The sequence below is a fragment of the Myotis myotis genome, unplaced genomic scaffold (assembly GCF_014108235.1).
Source record: "Myotis myotis isolate mMyoMyo1 unplaced genomic scaffold, mMyoMyo1.p scaffold_m19_p_11, whole genome shotgun sequence".
Lineage (NCBI taxonomy): Eukaryota > Metazoa > Chordata > Mammalia > Chiroptera > Vespertilionidae > Myotis > Myotis myotis.
Genome location: NW_023416315.1, coordinates 19,542,970 through 19,555,846, shown reverse-complemented (window position 1 = coordinate 19,555,846; position 12,877 = coordinate 19,542,970). Strand labels below are relative to the sequence as shown.

The 12,877-nt window shown below is 42.6% G+C and overlaps 1 protein-coding gene across 2 annotated transcripts in view; it reads left to right on the top strand.

Moving 5' to 3' along the window:
- The window catches only part of PLEKHA8 (pleckstrin homology domain containing A8), a 62,923-nt gene extending 57,189 nt beyond the window's left edge, over positions 1-5,734 (top strand). For both annotated transcript variants that reach the window (XM_036327734.1, XM_036327732.1), the window contains one exon: positions 4,270-5,734. In XM_036327734.1, coding sequence (XP_036183627.1) covers positions 4,270-4,313 — 44 coding nt within the window. In that variant the 3' untranslated portion in view covers positions 4,314-5,734. The remainder of the gene's footprint in view (positions 1-4,269) is intronic.
- The last annotated feature ends 7,143 nt before the right edge of the window (positions 5,735-12,877 follow it).

Genomic DNA, 12,877 nt, shown 5'->3' with positions numbered 1-12,877 from the left:
TCTTTTAAAGAGTTTTGGCTATTCTTCATGCTTTAATCTTCTGTATGAATTTAAGAATGATTTTGTCAACCTTTGAAAAATACCTTGTTGGAATTTTTATTATAATTATATTGAACTTTATAGACTGATTTCAGGGGAAACTGCTGTTGCGACAAACTCTAATCTTCCCATCAATAAATACAGTTTATATTTCCATCTATTTAGGTATTCTACTATGTTCTTCAATGAAGTTTTAGAATTTCATTTGTAAAAGTTTTGTGCATCTTTTGTTATATTTAGTTCTAGGTACCTGATATGTTGTTGTTGCCATTGAAAAATATATCCTTTTTTAAAAATTACATTTTATAATTTTTGTTGCTGGTGAATAGCAATGTTACCAGTTTTACATATCTGTTTTGTATTCAACAACCTTGATGAACCCTTATTTCTAGTAGTTTATATTTCTTTTTATTTTTGTATGGGTTAGAAATCAGATTAAAGTAATCTTTCTTTTTAAAATAATTTTTTATTGTTGAAAGTATTACATATGTCCCCTTCCCCCCCCCCATTGACCCTCCCAGTCCACTCCCCACCCCAGGCCCTCACTGCCTCATTGTCTGTAGCCATGGGCCATGCATATATGCATACAAGGTTCTTGGATTGTATTTATTATATTTTTCTTTTATAATTCTAATAACTTTATTTCTTTTTCTTTATCACGCTAGTGAAAAGCATCATCCAGTACAATGTTGAGTAGAAGTGGTGATAAGTTATTGTGTTCCTGATCTGAAAGTGAATGTTTTCAACATTTTACAGTTACATATGATTTTTGCCACATAATTTTTTAAATTGCTATAATTTCAGGAGCTGCCACTTACCAGGCTAAGGAAGGTGCTTTCTGCTTCTAGTTCGCTACTGGTGTTAATTATGAAACAATGCCAAATATTATCAAAAGTTGCTCGGCATCTGTTGGCATGATCCAATGGTTTTCTCCTTTAACCAGTGAATATGGTAAATCCCGCCAGTTTGCTTTCTAACTTTAACCATCTTCGCATTTCTAGGATGACTCCAACTTTGTGATGATGTGTTTTTAATAGGCATTTCTGGATTCAGTTGACTAACCATTAATTTAGGATTTTTTGCATCTACATTTAGAAGTGATATTAGCCTTTCATTGTTACTTTCTTGTTCTGTCCTTATCTGAATTTGCCATCAAAATTATTTTACTTCATAGAATGAGGTGGGCAGTGTTCCCTTATTTTATATTCACTGGAACATGTTGTATAAGGTAACAATTATGTTCTTTGAAGTTTGGGTGCTAGTGGAAAAAATCTTCCGGGTTTAATGGGTTGTTTTATTTTAGTCTTTTTTTTTTTTTTTTTTTTTTAGGAAGGAGGGGGTTTTAAAACTTCTGATTTAAGTAAAAAATTTAACCAAAAATTACATTCCTACTCGAGTAGTTTTATGAAGTTATGTTTTTCTAAGATATTGTGCATTTTGTGTATGTTTGTAATATACTGGTTGCAAGTTGAATTGTGCCCATGTGACCCTGAGAGCATAGTCTGGGTGGACTGGACAGGATGCCGGCTCAGACTGGCCCCACCTTCTTAGAGGCAGGACCACCACTCAAACCAGCTTCCCACAGACCAGTAGCTCCCCTCCTCTGCCAAAAGGGTCTTCCAGGTGCTGGGCAACTGGCTTTCTCAGCCACTGCTCTAAACAGCAAGCCCTTGACTGGAGACCGGGCTCGCGATCTGTTGACACACTGACAAGCTCCTCACCCAGGTCCCAGCATGGCTCTCATGCAGCCATGGAGGACAGTGAACCGCACATCGCGTCTCTTCCTGCTAATGCTTGTGTTGTAGGTTTCCCCTCAAGGAGCCTATTTATCTCAAACTGTGTCACACTGTGGAATTCATCCTGAGCTCAGAGACCTGACAGGTGGTGGCAGTGAAGGGGACTGCCTTGCACAGCCCTGGTACATCATTGTTCTTAGAATTATGATCATAACTCCACTGTTTTGTAGTTTAAATCTCCATGTGTCATTCCTAATTATTTATTTGTGCCTTCTCTCTGTGTGTCTGTCTGTCTGTCTGTCTCTTTTAATTGATGTTAGAGAAAGGGAAAGAGAGGGAGAGAAAGAAACGTTGATATGAGAAACATCAGTCGGCTGCCTGTGGCATGTGTCCTGACTGAAACCTGTGTGTGTCCCACCTTTCGATATATAAGACAGTGCTCCAACCAGCTGAGCCACACTGGCTGGGGCCTGTCTCTCTCGCTCTCTCTCTCTCTCTCTCTCTCAAGATTTGTTGTGGTTGTTTTTTACTTTTATTTGGGGATAATTTCAGATTTACAGAAAAGTTGCTAAGATAATACAGAGTTCCTGTATAACCCTCACCCACTTCTGTAACGTTAACATCTTACATGTACTTGTGTTTAAAAATTAACATTAAGACAAGTATCTTAGTACAGATGCTGTTGCTACACTACAGACATTATTCAGGTTTTACCGGTTTTCTCATTAATGTCCTTTCTGATCAGGATGCAGTCCAGGATCCAATATTGCATTTAATGTCATCATATTTAATTTTTAAAAACTTAATTGTATTGAGTAAAATTATGTGCTCTGAAAATTCACCCATTTAAAGTGTAAAATTCAATGGTTTTTCTTATATTTTCAGAGTTGGACATCCCACACCTTAATCTGATTTTAGAGTATTTTTATCACCCAAAAAGGGACTCTGTACCCATATTAAGCAGTCACTTCCCATCCTCCCTCCTCCAGCTCTAGCCAACCACTAATCTGCTTTCTGTGTATATGGGTTTTTCTACTCTAGACCTTTCACATACATGGAATCATATAACATGTGGTCTTTTACAATCTCCCAGCAATGTTTGACAGTTCCAACTTTTTCACATCCTCACCAATACGTATCTGTTTTTTAAGATTGTTACAGCCATTTCGGTGGGTATGGCTTTGATTTGCATTTCCCTAATGACTAATGGTGTTGAGCATCTTCTCATGTGCTTGTTGGCCATTTGTATATTTTCACTAGAGAAATATCTATTCAAATTCTTTGCTCACGTTTTAATTTAGTTATTTTCTCATCATTGAGTTGTAAGGGTTCTTTATGTATTCCGGATACAAGTAAGTCTCTTTTCAGATATATGACTTTCAAATATTTTCTCTCAGCCTCTGGGTTGTCTTTTCACCTTTTTGCTGTATAATTTGAAGCACAGAAGTCTGTATCTTGATGAGGTTCAGTTAATAAAATTTCATTTTATTTTATTGCTTGTGTGTCCTTCTATTGTATCTAAGAAGCCATTGGCTAACCAAGATCACGAAGAATATCTTGTTCTCCCAGTGCCATCTGTAAAAAGGACTGTTCTTTTCCCCTCATCTGATGATGAGAATTGGAAGTCTCATTTCACCCTTTAAAGACTGTGATGTTAATTATTTTCTGTTGATCAGAATAATATAAAACTTGGGTCATGTCTAGGTGTTAGGAGGAAACGTACACTGTTCATGGTACCACTACCTCGAAGTGACCACTGTTTATGTGTTTCCTTCTTTTATCCTGTGTGTCTAAATATACATACGTGTGTGTACGTATATACAGTTGACCCTTGAACAACATTGGTTTGAACTGTGTGGGTCCACTTACACCTGGATTTTTTTCTTTCTTTTTTTATTTTCTCTTTTTAAAAAAAAAATGTATTTTATTGATTTTTTACAGAGAGGAAGGGAGAGGGATAGAGAGTTAGAAACATCGATCAGCTGCCTCCTGCACATCTCCTACTGGGGATGTGCCCGCAACCCAGGTACATGCCCTTGACCGGAATCGAACCTGGGACCTTTCAGTCCGCAGGCCGACGCTCTATCCACTGAACCAAACCGGTTTCGGCTGGATTTTTTTCAATAAATATTATAAATGTATTTTCTCTTCCATATGATTTTCTTAATAAGATTTTCTTCTCTCTAACTTACCTTATGATAAGAATACATTATATAATACATATAACATATAAAACATGTATTAATTGACGATGTTATCGGTAAAGCTTCCGGTCAACAGTAGGCTATTAGTAGTAAGGTTTTGGGAAGTCAAAAGTCATATGCAGATTCAAGTGAACAGGGGTTGGCACTCCTAACCCTCGTGTTGTTCAAGGGTCAGCTGTTTCATAACTGGGTTCACATATGTACATCTGTTTACTAATTTTTTCACCTATTGTATTTTTATTATATGATTAAAAGTTATTAAATTTACTTTTCTGTATCCTGTGACTTAGGCATAAAAAAGAAAATACCTACTTTAGGAGAGCCACAATCCTAACTAACTTTGTGCCACGGATAAAAGTCTTGATGTTGTATCTCTCCCATGGAACTGATTTTCATTGACTATTGTCTGTGACTATGACTATTTGCTACAGTGAATCTCAGATGCTCCCCCATTCTAGCTTTCTTGCTAAAATCGCTGTTAATACTAGAGCTTGGGGTGTCTAACGTGCCCCCGACACGTTGCTATATAAGGGCCGTGAAAGAACAGAATGTAATACTCTGCCCGTGGGCCAGGGCATCAAGAGCATCTGAACCAAAGCTGGGGAACGACAAGTGTGTGGATGGAATGCCATCCGTCTCTGCTTCCGAAAGCAGCTGGGCTGCGGGGAGTGGGCGCTGTGTTTCACTTGGCCTTCTAAGTATAGGTCCAACTCTGGCACGGCACGGCCATCTGTCCTTCGGCATCCATGTCCCGGTTGACGTGAAGATTGTGGGAAGCAGAGTGGACATCACAGAGATCATTCCGAAAATTGTAAGACGCGGTCAGGGCTGAAGGGCGGAAAGCGTTCTTGAGAAGCCAGGTTTGTAGCCCACCGTGACTGAGAGCTCAGACAAACTCGCGCATCATTATAAAATGCGACTTCTCATAAGCCACGCCTTGGCCTGTCCCTTTCCCCTGTGCAGTGTCTCCGCAATTCCGCTCCTCGGTGTGCCCAAAAGCACTGAAGACAGCTTTTGTACTGTGGTAAAGGACACATAACATAAAATTTGCCATTTTAACCACTTTTAAGTGTACAGAAAATCAAGATATTTTTTACACCTAAAACAATCTTGCAGTTTCCTAGAGGGACCTGGGAATCACAAAGACTGTTCTTCCACCGAATACGTGAGAGGGGAGGTTTAATGTGCTGCTATTGTATGAGCTGCAGGAGAACCGCTATCAAATCAGAAGGCAAACTCAGCTTCCCCTATGGAATTGGTATCCATAAAGTGTTGCTATAGAAATATTCAGAAGGGTGTGCTCACTAGGAAGACCCTGGAGGTTTGTCAGTGCCCTGTCTGTCCACGAACTCTTTTGACCCTCAAGGAAAACACTGATCAAAATCCTTATGAACTAGTTGTTCTGTGTTTTCCTGTATTTATCAGAGTCCTGGCAACACTTTGCCTGATGATGTCGGACAACAACAGTGTGGTAACAGCGGTATAGTGTTCTCAGTCACAATTCCAGTTGTTATATAACATGTTACCTTGGCCTGGCCACAGTTGTATTTCTTTAATTTGAGTCTAGTATCTTCTAGGCCAGTGGATTTCACATGGAGACTTTCCTATGGCATATGTGTAGATCCCATTCCTAAATCTCCATATTTTATATTCTTTTTTTAAAAAAATATATTCCATTGATTTTTTATAGAGAGGAAGGGAGAGAGATAGTCAGAAACATCGATGAGAGAGAAACATCGATCAGCTGCCTCCTGCACGTCCCCCACTGGGGATGTGTCCGCAACCCAGGCACACGCCCTTGACCGGAATCGAACCTGGGACCCTTCAGTCCGCAGACCGACACTCCATCCACTGAGCCAAACCGGTTCCGGCGGTTCCGGCCATATTTTATATTCTTAGTGTATTCTTAGATTATGTTTCAAGATTTTTTCCTCTATAACATTATGTTTCTCTATTTCTATGAATCAGGTTTCTTCCAATATAAGCTTAGTCATTATCCTTAGGGACAGTTTCCCTTTTTCTTCTTTTTTTGGAAGGGCTTTGTTATCCTTCTTTGCATTCCGTAGAAACAACCACATTTCCTTGTTGCGTCATTCTTGTTTGGCTCCCCTCATCAGACCTGTACATGTGAGGATTACCCGCCACAGAGTAACCACAGCCATGCTGAGACACTGCCAACCACAGGTAGCACTGGTTTATTCTGGGGCTCGTGTGAAGGCTCTGCTGTGAGCTGCAGGCCAGATTTTGTCTTCAGCCAAGAAGGATGGTCTCAGAGTGTTTCCCCGGTGCAGAAAAGGACTATCCCTGTTACTTCAAACCCTCAACACTTCAGACGTCGCCTCGAGGACACGGGCTCCTGAGCGGGTATCTCTTGCATGACTTTCAGACACCCCGGTGGATAGTCAGTATCTCCAGGACTGGTTTTAGTCCAGAGGTTGGCTCACCCAAGACCCAAGAAACAGGAATTCATTACATACGAACGAGTGAACCCACGAGGAGCTTTCACTGTGGTTGTTGGGGGGAAATGTTGATTTTGTTTCAATGTTCTGTATTCTGGTTGTATAAGTAAACATTTTTCTGTTTCTTAAGCTCTCTGTAACCTAGCAGACTTCTACCTTGTTCAGACACTTTAGTCAAGACTTTATTATTAGCTCAATGCAATTTGTCAGCGATACACCTTCAATCTGTTATCATGCACCCATGATGTAATATCTAAAATTAATCAATATCTCTATCCACCTAATAGGCAACTGCTATTGCAAGAACCTTGGATATATACTCAAATTTCTCACATTTTTAAAAACTTGTTGGTTTTTTGCATCACCTACTATGCACACTCACGTTTCTTTTCTGAGTCTTACAAGTTCACAACATCCGGTCCTTCAACCCATTTTGCAGATGAGGAAATTAAGGTTCACAGGGGCCAGGGAACCTTTCCAAGATCATGCAATTAATGAGCTGCAAAGTCATGATGTGAAGTCTTTCTGGCACCCAGTCCACTGTGTCACAAGTCTTAGTGGCACCCTTCCCATCAGCTGCTTACCCAGCGTGTGGCTGAGGACATGCATGCCCTGCGCACCCCCTACCCCCTCGTCAGGGCAAGGCAGGAGGGAGCATGCGGGCATCGTCCAGGTCATCAGATCTTGTTAAATGGACGTATGTATCACAAGCAATTAGCGCACTCATATAACAGCATCAGCTTCTGGTTTAGCAAATTACCTGGATACATGCCTGTTCCCAAAGGTAATACCCTCCTTGGAGCTCCGAGGCCGAATGTGCCCTTGGGACCCCCTCCAGGGGGCGAGCTAGTACTGCTGGGTCCTGAGGAACCTCAGGAGGCAGATGAAAGAGGCGACAACCTGTACTGCAAAGGCAACGGAGGAGGAGGCTCAGAGGCTGTCCTGCCATCTGGGAGTCTGTTTCTCCCTCAGCGCCAGTGAGATGCTACTGAACAGGAAGCTCTGTGTGTTGCACTAAAGCAGTGGTTCTCAGCCTTCCTCATGCCGCGACCCTTTAATACAGTCCCTCATGTCGTGGTGACCCCCAACCATAGAATTATTTTCGTTGCTACTTCATAACTGTAATGTTGCTACTGTTATGAATCATAATGTAAATATCTGATATGCAGGATGTATTTTCATTGTTACAAATTGAACATAATTAAAGCATAGTGATTAATCACAAAAACAATATGTAATTATATATGTGTTTTTCGATGGTCTTAGGCGACCCCTGTGAAAGGGTCGTTCGACCCCAAAGGGGTCGCGACCCACAGGTTGAGAACCGCTGCACTAAAAGAAGACAATGAAAATATTAGAAATAGGGAGCATGCTCAGAAGCTATGTCAGCTGAAAGGAAGAGCAAGAGAGAATGATTGAACGACACAGAATATCTAAGTGTTTGCATGAATAAAAAAATAAAATCTAGTTACTTCTGTTTCCTTGATGTACATAAAAGGAAAATGTTTACCAGATGGACGTGTTGGAAGGCAGATATAACCAAATTATGTAGCCCAGAGTGTCTTCAAAGCCTAGATTCCCTCCCCTGAGAGGGGAACAAAGGAGACATGCTCTTGTACAACTGAGACTGGCAGATGCCGAAACTAAGTGCAGAGAGAATTTTCCCGGAGGGCGGGGATGCCGAAGGGAACCCTCTCCTGAACTTTATGCGGTATTTGGGTCACGACTTACGGATGTAGATTTTTAATTTGTGCTGATCTTTCAATGTAATTTAATTTTTTTTTTCAAACTCGAGTTGCAAGGAAGCAAACTTTGGCATAAGACCAACTCGGACGCTGTCTGCTCTTTATCCTCCCCGCCTCCAGGTGTCGCCTTTCTTGAGTGTGTTGGAAAGGGGAGAGGGCCTGGGGATAGCGCTCTTCCCTCCCATGTTGCCCTCTTGGGTGTTGCTTCTCCAGAGTCGGGGGTCTTTTCACCTCTCCCATCACCACCGTGGACAAATCACACCCTTCGCTACTGCCCACCGCCTCCTGGCACTGGGAGTCTGCAGTCCCTCTTATACAGGGGCACTACCTTGGGTTTGGAGGGTAAGTGTGGCCACACTTCCTTTCTGCCTGATTCCTCAGACCGCATAACCACAGGGCTGGGTGGGGGAAGCAGATGTACCAGACGGCAGGGCTACTGAAAAGGCAATGTGGAGTAAATAAAAGATATAATCATGTTGAGGTCACACTAGAATAAAAGCCACAGAGGACTTGCGGGGGGGGGGGGGGCGGCCGGGGGGGAGGGGGTGTTAGTGGAAGAGTCGAGGTGAGCAGGAGAAGCTAGGGTGGGCTCCTGAGACCTCCCAGCCAGCTGGGGTTTCAACAGTCCTTCTCTTCCCAGAGACAATGGTTCAGAGCCACGTCTAGATGCCTGTAAAGCAGCGGTTCTCAACCTGTGGGTCGGGACCCCTTTGGGGGTCGAGCGACCCTTTCACAGGGGTCACTTAAGACCATCGGAAAACACATATATCATTACATATTGTTGTGATTAATCACTATGCTTTAATTATGTTCAATTTGTAACAATGAAATTGGGGGTCACCACAACATGAGGAACTGTATGTATTAAAGGGTCAAGGCATGAGGAAGGCCGAGAACCACAGCTGTAAAGGAAGAGACATTTCTCTAAATGCAGTGAAGACGGCCCAGCTCTCAAACAGCAGGGGAGCATTTTCCTTTCCCTTTTACTTCCAATGGCCCAAAGCAAAACCCCCAAGAAGGGGCTCTGGAGGCCCTGATGCTTCTTCACCTTCAGGCTACACAACAGACCCAGCTGAGTTTCTGGGACGACCAGTGCCTGGAGCCTGAATGCATCCCTAGACCACATAGGCTTCCGGTCTAAGCAGCTGCCTTTTCCCGGGTGCCGGTGACTTCTGTAGGAGCACTCTCCCCACTAGAGTCCACGCTGTCACTCTCTCCGCTAGTCAATAAAGCGACAGAAACAAAAGTGCACACGGCTTTCCTCTCTAAACTGGGGTTCTCACATGGGGGCAATCTTGCCCCCCAGGGAACATTTGGCAGTTTCCGGAAACATTTTGGGGTGTCACTGATACGGGATTTTGGGACTGGAACATGTGTTCCCCTGGGCGGAATGGTTCCCCAGATTCTTTGTCCGTTGGAGTCGAAGAATGACTGGGCGGAAGATGGTATAGCAAAGGTGGGATTTTTTTTTTTTTTTTTTTTTTGGTTTTACAAAGTTTATATTTTATTTATTTATTTTAAATTTTGTTTTATTGCTTAAAGTACTAATCAAAGGTGGAAATTTATTGAAGAACAAGTCCAGACTCCCACGTGGGGAAGCAGAAATAATCTCACAGCACAGACTCCCACGTGGGGTGGGGGAAAGAGTCCCACCCCGTCCCTTCTCCCACAGTTTATCAAGGCTGCAGTTTTCTGTGCATGGGTATCCCTTCTGGTTGGCCACTATCCCCCTTTGATTTGGTCACTGTAGTAACTTCTGAGCTCAAAGGTCAAAACCTCACCTGGGAAGTGTGGGGCCCTCCTCCCTCATTGTTCTCCTGTTCCCTCTGGGCCTTCTTCCTCCTTTATTTTGTAAATATAGACCTTTTGCTACTTCCAGTTTCCTTGTCTTATGGAAATGTAACTTCTCCCAGTCTGTAGCCCTGTGTTTTTTCCATGGACCGCTTTAATTTTTTAAAATTTCCTAAACCTGCCTATATTCCCCCCTAAAATTCCCATTTCATCACAATGGTGGGGGGCGTGGAGGGTGAGGCTATTGGCTAGTGGGGAGAGGCCAGGGGTGCTGCTAAACATCCTACAATGCACGGACCATCCCCGTAAGACAGAATTATCCAGCCCCACGTGTTGACAATGCTGCTGCTGAAAACTTTGCTCCATTCAAAAAAAAGGAGGCTTCTCTTCATCTGTGACCAGCACTCCCCGTGCTGACACCCTCACGTCACTCCTGAATTTTACTCTTGGAATTAAGCAGCTGATCTTCCTATAAATCATTTCCTCCCAAGAAGCAGCTAAAGAGTAATAATGGCAATTCCTGGGTTGTCACTACTAGTATGTGCCAGGTTCTGGGATAGGGCCTTTACACACTGCACCTCACTATTCTCCATTTTCTGGAGAGAAAACGGAGGCTTGGGGCAATTAAATGAGTTGCAGATGTATGCAAAACTTAGCAATGTAAAGGCAGGAATCAACCCTGAACGCCATAATGTCTGCTCTTCAATGCAATGTCTTTCTAAGGAAAGCCAGCATTTGTTCAATTCTTGGAGCAATGGCATTATACCCAGAATTCTATTTCTCACCATGAGAATTTTTCATCTTCTGACAAGAAGCATTTGTTGAATAAATATGACTGTAATTATGGTCATCCATCCCTTGGAGCAAATTTGATAGATGGATTTTAAAACACAGTATTTTTTAAAACTCTCCACTTTCCAAAAAGAAGAAAAGCTATATATTTTCTGTATTTTAGCCTCAAATGTAAGGCATCTCTTCATTTTTGGAACTTCCAGACTACTGTGTATGCTTTATGACAGAACAAGGTAAGACTGCAAGAAGCTTGCTCTATCTTGAGGTCCTCATGTTAAAAGAAAGATGAAAGAAAAAGAGAGAGAGACAGAGAGAAAGGAACATTTTGTAACCGTTCAATAGCATATTAAATTTTTCAAGTCATGTGCCGGCCTCCTCCTTTGTCCTATGTATTAGTTTTCTGCTGCATGACAAATGAAAACAAGCAGCAATTTCAGACAACGCCCACTTCTTAGCTCCCTGTTCTGTGAGTCAGAAGTTCTGGCTCAGCCACAATATAACTGGGTTTTCTGCTCAGGGTCTCCCAGGCTGAAATCATGGTGTCATTCAAACTGAGCTCTGGTCTGGAGGCTCCGTGGAAAATCCACTTGGAAGCTCATCCAGGTCTTTGAACAAATTCATTTCCTTGTAGTTAAGACTGAAGTCTCATTTCCTTGCTGGCTGTTGCTCTCAGATCCTAGAACCTAGACTGCTCTCTAGTCCTTGCCAGGTGGTCCCTTCCATCTCCAAAGCCATTAGTGGGGTTTCTATTTTTTGATCATGAATTTACTTCATACTTCGAACCTCTCTCCAGGAAGAGCCCGATTCCTTTAAGGGCTCACCTGATTAGGCCAGGCCCACCAAGGACAATCTCCCTATCTTAAGGTCAATTGATTTGAGATCTTAATTAAATGGGGAAAATCCCTCAGAGCAGTATCTAGATTAGTGTGTTTTTATTTTTTTTTTGTTGACATTATAAATTTGTGTTTGATTGGATAATTGGGAGGGTGTGTACACCAGGAGGTCAGGGATCTTGGTGGCCTTAGAATCCTGCATGGTTTACAGTCTGTAAATTCCTTGATGGCAAAAAACCAGGCCCCACCCTGGCTGGTTTGGCTCAGTGGATAGAACATTAGCCCAATGACTACGGGTCTCGGGTTCAATTCCGGTCAAGGTTTCATACCTCAGTTCACTGTAGGAAGGCAGGTTTGATTTATTAAGGTAAGTCAAGGAGAAAAGAATTCCTATTCCAGCCTGGCCAGTGTGGCTCAGTGATTGAACATCAACCCCTTAACCAAGAGGTCATTGGTTCCATCCCAGATCAGGGCATGGGTTCAGTCTCCATCTCCAGTAGGAGGCATGCAGGAGGCAGCCAAATGATGTTTCTCACTAGTCGAAGTTTCTATCTCTCTCTCCCCCTTCCTCTATCTCTAAAATCAGTAAAAACATATTAAAAAAAGAAAAAAGAATTCCTATTCCAAAAATGTGCAAGAGAAAACTTTCCATAATCACATCTATACTATTGAGTAAAGGGTGTGTTCAAATGGGTTCATATGTCATGAGCTTCCCTTGCCCAATCTGGTAGCCCTTTGAGGGAGGAGCCACATATTCACATTTATGTCCCTAGGGCTAGCACGGTGCCTGGTTCTGAAGACAAACTTTAAAAATAAAAGCTGATGGAATGTTTGTAGAATGAATGCTATTTAAGTGTCATTGCTGGTAGTCATTCAATTCCTGCGGGCGAGGGCTCTCTCCAGCGCATTCTCTGCAATCCAGCAATGCCAGTCGAGTCGGGGCAGCCAACGAGCATTCAACAGGTGCGGTTGTTGGGCCACGTACTCTTGTTTTAAAATGTACTTCTGCTCTCCAAACTAGCAGCTGATCGTTTTAGGTTATGCTCTACGAAGTGAAGCTGAATACTAGTCAAGACAGTCTCATGAGGCTTATTTCTAAGAAATACTCAGCTTTACGCTTGGGAGGGTGTGTGAGGGGGGGGGGAGGTCCTTTTCCTTTCCAAATGGACGCTCAGATCAGTGTCCAGTAAGTGTATTTGGGGAAACATTTCTTTGCCTCCATTGGAGGGCAGCGCGTTGATTCTGAAATAGAAACGCGCAGTGTTCCCTTAGGTTTTC